The 6,250-nt window shown below is 39.4% G+C and overlaps 1 protein-coding gene across 1 annotated transcript in view; it reads left to right on the forward strand.

Moving 5' to 3' along the window:
* Window positions 1-6,250, forward strand: part of caska (calcium/calmodulin-dependent serine protein kinase a) — a 72,522-nt gene that overhangs the window by 34,132 nt on the left and 32,140 nt on the right. The window contains 2 exon segments of the mRNA XM_035677339.1: window positions 3,953-4,030; window positions 5,719-5,736. Of these exon segments, the coding sequence (XP_035533232.1) occupies window positions 3,953-4,030; window positions 5,719-5,736 (96 nt within the window).

Here is a 6,250-nt window from a genome sequence, read left to right on the forward strand (position 1 = left end):
CGTGCGTGCGTGTGCGTGCGCGCGCGGTGTCAGTGGGAGCCTGGGGCTGCAGATGTCTCCTTTTCAGCCTCAGTTTCACACCCCTGCCCTGCTCTGAGAGAAGGGGGAGTGCAGAAAAAGACAGAAGAGTGTAGCCTCAGACCGTGAAGGAACAATGGCTCCTATTGTCAGGCCTCAGTGCCATTCACAAGGAGCGCAGCCTCCATCACTATCTGTGCGGCTGAAAGTAGCCTCCACACTGCTGAAACACACAAAGTAAGCCAGAGATCCCGTAGACACTGAGCGGATGGAGCCGTCTGGCTCAGATAACATGTGTCTCGTTTGCACGCTGTTGGCTGTGTTTTTCTGACAAACCGCTTACCGTCTCCTGGGTGAGTGTGTTTTTCTTTCTGATGTGTTTGCAGGAAGACCGTTTTGTCAAGAGGTGCCTCAAGCTAATTTGAAGTCAGCCCAGCATCCCCCTGTGGTTGTTTTTGGCGTTTGACGTGTATAATGAGGCGCTGTAGTCAAGTGAATTTCTATTTCTTTTTTCTCGGCTTCCAAAGTTCCTTAGGCTTCCCCTTAGCTAATAAGTTGCCCTTAAGGAAATGGTGTCTGAATTTACTCGTCAGTAATAGGAAATTAAGATATCACACAGTTTCTCATTTTAAAATAAGTGCTACTTGTTGGGGCTGTCGGCACATAAGGACGCAACCACAAAGGCGTCATCATTCACACCTGAACTGTCGCTATCTGGTTCTCAGCACATGATTTCCATTTCCTGTGAATATCACAATATTGTTCACAGTTTTTTATCTTTGTCCAAGTTCACTTTAAATAAAACCCCTCCGAGGTCAGTTCATATACCTTTCTATCTCAACAACGGCAAAAAAGATGTTGACAGCTCTCCCCTTGAAAAGATGAGAGGGCAGTAAGTACGCTTGGTGGCTGCAGATGGCATGTGGAACGGCATTCAGCCCTTACCCCTCTGCTTTACTTTTGGGTCTTATAATTATTTCCTGAACAATGTTTGGTGTTTGTCTTTTTGAGAGAGTTTGTTAATGCAGATGCATGCTCGAGACGTGTGTTCCTCCCAGAACCACCTTTTTTTTTGTTCTGGAGGTGTCCAGTTTTCACAGTGGGGAGAGATGGGACATCCTCGTCCTAACAGAAATATACACACATTTGCATTCACATATACTCCCACAATAGGCCTTTTTCATGCATACACAGCCTTATGAAGTTACCTCCCCGTTATAGATGATAGATGTGATCATAATTTATAAAAAGAAAAACAAAGATTGTGTAATACTTCCAAGTTTCAAGCAGCTGAAATTGATGGAAATGTACAATTATTTTTATCTTTGAGTAACATTAAAAGCACTCTATAAGTAAAATGTTTTATTATTATAAATCTAGTACATTCTAAATCCATTATTACTGTTATAAATCTTCCAACAAATATATTTTCTATTTTATCACCCATTTTGCACTGTATAAATCATTTCTGTCTTAATAATATATTTCCATCTGAGGAATCTGATTTCCATAGATAGTGGGATTGGCCTGTAGCCATTTATAAGTGATTGTTTTTGCTGCTGCTGTAAATATTTTCTATCTAATTAATCTGCGGGTCTAAAAAACAATACACATTTGAAAACTTTCTTTTAGCTAAAAGAAAAGTAATTTTAATTTTTACATCAGTGGGCTTTTTCAACACAGCAATGAAATGCAAATCCGTTTCTGCCGTATCCCATTAGCTTCTGCAGCGACTGGCTTAGGCCACATAATAACAGGTGGTTGTACAGTATATGGGGGCGACATTGTAAACCCTATCTCTGTTAAGAGGCGGTCTCTAGTATCAGATGGGAATCAGTCCACTGTGTCCTGCTCAGTGCATTTGACCCAGTGGATGCTGTGGCTGATTTTGGGCTGATGTCAGGTACTCTTGCAGTCTTCTTCTTGCCTTCTTACCGATTTTGTTTCGTCTTTGTGGGCGTCCTCTTTTTTGGATTTAGAAGCAGAGACGTGTTAAAATCAACCATTTTCTGGGGCATTCTGGTAGCTCATGTAGTACAGCTGGCGCCCCATGTCCTTGCTACAGCGACAATGGGTTTGAAGGCAATAAAAATGAAGCCTCTTCCACCATAACGTCACAAACTCTCATAAGTCGTCCTCAGTATAGGGTTGTCATGAATCCAGAATTTCAAACTTCGATGCAATACTAGTAGGGTGCCAAGGTGAGAAATACACAGAATCTGAACCTGTCTCAGTCTCACTTTTTTCATTCTTCACACAACAACTATTGGTGTGTACAACCGAGTGCAACGATGCAAATATTTTCCAGCAATTGCGCAATTCACAGAATCTCACCTCTCTCAGGCTCTTGGCCTCGCCTTTGAGCACGTCTGCTTGGACTGCTATAAACACTTTTTTCAGCAACAACACATATAAATAGACTGTAAAAAGAAAGAAAGTAGAAGAAGAAGAAAGTAAGAAAATTCTTGTTTCTGTGAAATGACCAAAAAAAAATCTTGTCAGGCATGATTTGCATTACAAAAGTAATCTGGTTTTAATATCTAACTGTGTCTTAATATGATATTCCAGCTAATATTGAGCTCTATTGAAGCAGTAACCAGTAATATCCCAGCAGAGGAACAAGATTATTTTTAAAGGATCACTTGCACAACTTCTCAGTTTAAGAGAAAGTGGTCTTGTCCCAGTGTTGGAAATGAAGCAGCTGTTTGGTTTTTCATTGTTTCAATAAAAAAGTATAAAAATAAGAATGATTCTGGTGCCTTCATTAAAGACAAAGTCACTTACTTTTATCATGCCTGTCTTATTGTAATATAACCAAAATATTGCATAAATATTATCTTCAGAAAGTCTATCTTAAATAACTGAGTTTCCATTGCTTGTAATAAGCACAACTTGCTACATTTTTGAAGTTTTAAGGCCCATTACAGTCTTTCAGTGGTTAGATTTTGATGCTAGTTTTAAGAATTCTAGCCAAGTAAAACTGGCTTACCCCACTGGCCGATTAATTAGCTCAATACATGAAAATGTGATTATATTTAAAAATATGTGGCTTGTTTCTAGAAGGGCTGTTATGTGTGTATGTAGATTAAATACAACTACAGTGCACATTGTGTACATCATAAAGGATGCTTGAGGCTAATGTTGTATGTTGTTGTTGTTTCTGCTGTTTGTTTGTTATGATGTCCATCACATGTCTGTTGCTGCTGCAAAAACAGAAGAGAACTGAACTATCTGATACAAAAGCGCTGTTTGTTTGTGACTGTCTGTGTCTGCCTCTGAGTGCTGTGGTATGTGCGCGCACATGCCCGCATTATGCAAGACTCCATGCTTGTGCACTCTACAGCAGGTTAACCAAAGAAACAAAGCTGACTACTTGCTCATCAAACATCGTCTTTGACTATGATAATAGTTGTTTTGGATGAGTCTGCATCTTCTGCTTTGATTGGAGCCCCGTGCCTTTGTTGGGACGATTTCAGGGCCATTTTGTCTACAAACATACAATATCTTAAATCCACCCACACTCGTCTCTGACTAGGTCCATACAAGCCTGTCTAGTCAGTGCAGTTTATTAGTCAGCTGGGACTTTTATAAACAGAGCTCTTGTGTGTGTTGTCCTTCAATCATAACAGTTCCTTTTTGTTAAAAGTTAATGTTAAGGAGGAAAAAAGTGGTATTGATGCTCTTAAGAAAAATGTTCAAATGTTTGAATGAAACCCATCCTTACATTTTACAGAGGCTTACAGTATTCCTGGAAGCAAGAATAAGGAAAAATAATCTGTGTCAATATCTCAGAAGTGCAGCCATGACCAGCTTTACTCAGTCAGCTGTTGAGGAGAGTCATTGATCATGTTGACCTCTTTGTGAAAGTTTTTGTGTTGCTCTGCTCATAGTTTCACTGACTGATTGACTGACTCATCTTGATTTTTTGTTTCAGCTCTACGATAAGATCAACACCAAGTCTTCTCCACAGATCAGGAACCCCCCCAGTGATGCCGTTCAGAGGGCCAAGGAGGTGAATAAACACACACAAACACACACTCTTTCTCTCCTCCACATTCACACACTCTAACTTTGCACATTTGACCCTTCCTAAGCCCCGCCCCTTTTTGCCCTGAGCTCCAATAACAACACAGAGCCAACCTCGGTCATCTTTCTCCTTTCCTGTACTTAGATATGCTATGTGCTAATCTATGTGGTTGCTAGTATAGTATAGTCACATCATTAGTTAACTTGCTAATGTTAAACGCTAGCTAAGCTACATCTGAAAGGTAATGTTAGCAAAATACTAGCTAACATGCTATTTCATTTACATAAGATAAAATGAAATAATCCTTTATTATCCCACATCAACATCAATCATTAGCTAGCTAGCTACATTTAAAAGCAAATGTTACCAAAGTGCTAGCTAGCTAGCTAATTTACATCAGTCTTTATGCTGCATTCACATGGATTCCGGCAGGCGGAGGACAGCATGGGAAAAGTGTTGAACAAAAACAAAAAAATCACGGTATATGAAAAAGATTAATGTGTGTATATTATTGTATGTAATTTATTAATTATTAGCATCTCATTGTCCAGATTGTCCATGTTTTTTTTTTTTCTTGTGTCCTTCCTTAACTGTTGCCGATATTCTCTGCCGGCCTCACCCAATTTTACCGTCCCGCTCTCATCCACTAATATGACATCCAGTTTGCCGTCTACTGTCTGCCAGAATCCATGTGAATGCATAACATTAGGTGGCATACATAAGATGTGACTACATATGTGTCATTTTTTTCTTTTATCATCTGTGGTTGTCTTTTCAACATAGATTAGCCTAGCACGTATCATATCTAAGTACAGGAAAGGAGGAAGCTGACTGAGGTTCTGACTGAGCAACAGGCTTATATGCACTCCATGTTTGTGCTGTTCCTCTTCATGTGATGTGTGATAAAGAATTGAATATACTGTACAGATGACAGACTCACTGACTGCTGGCCTCTCTCTAGAACACCTTAACCTCACACTTCTGTCGGTGCTCAGGCTGTATTAATCCTTCTGGCCTCTTGCTCACTAAAGCTCTAACTCATGACTGCTGTGGATCATTCTGCTCACCTGCTTTGCTCATTTAAAGCAACAACCTAAGTGTGGGGTTTGGGTACAACCAGAGGCCCTCAGCGTGTGTCTAGGGTGGCCTCAGCAAAGTGGGAATAATTCAACTATAATTTCAAACCTTAGAGCTAATCTTAATCTTAAAAATGTATAAGAAAATATTGTAATATTTAAAGGAAATTTTTTAAATATTTAAATAAAGAGTTTTCTCTCTAGGACTGTGGACATTTGTCACGTCTTGCTGAAAACTGTTAATATTGGATCAGTGTAATTCTGAGCTGTCATGAGAAAAAAAAACAATTATTTGAAGCCAAGGTTTAAAAGGTCATTCATGCCATTTGAGCAAGTTTTACAACTTTGGGGACCACAAGAGCATCACAAATTTTCCAATTTTCAAATTGATGGGAAAAATCCGTTTGGTTCGGTTTTTGAAATATTGACCTAAAGGTTTTAGCTTTTTGGCTTGCAGTGTCCACAGTCCAATAAGGTTGAAGCTGGATTATACATTATGCAAGCAGTCATTGGTTTATATTTCAGCATCACACATTGAAAGCACTACAGCAGCACTTTGATTCTTTCTTTCGATTTTATTTTTTTATTTGATTCCAGTGTGAAGGGGCACAACAGGTGAGTGCCCTGAAATTACTTGCATGACGAACGTAGATCTATAGTGACATAAAAGTCAGGTGAATCCTGATATGACTGTTCACACTGAGGTCACATTGCAAAAAATCAGTTACTGAAAAGAATATTACGGAGCTTTTTTATTTGTTCCAAGTTGTCTTCAGTATGAACAGACTCCACCAGCTTTAGAAACTTCGGAATCAGAAACGTGTTTCTTGCCAAGTAAGTTTACACATACAAGGAATTTGTCTTAGTGCATTAGGGTTAAGGTGCATAACAATCACAAAAAATCAAGTACTTTTTAAATATAAATGAATATAGAAAGATCTAAAGCTGTACAAGAATGATATTTCCAATGTGCAAGATAGAAAAACCAACGGGAGTGTAATGCATATATACAGGGTGGGTTTAAGAGCCAGCGTCAGTGGGGGATCCGGGCCTTGTTAATGAGGCCAGTGCAGACGGAAAGAAACTGTTTTTGTGGCGTGAGGTTTTGGTCCTGATGGTCTGCCGCCTC

Source organism: Morone saxatilis, unplaced genomic scaffold, assembly GCF_004916995.1.
Source record: "Morone saxatilis isolate NCDOM2014 unplaced genomic scaffold, NCSU_SB_2.0 Contig5, whole genome shotgun sequence".
Classification (NCBI taxonomy): domain Eukaryota; kingdom Metazoa; phylum Chordata; class Actinopteri; family Moronidae; genus Morone; species Morone saxatilis.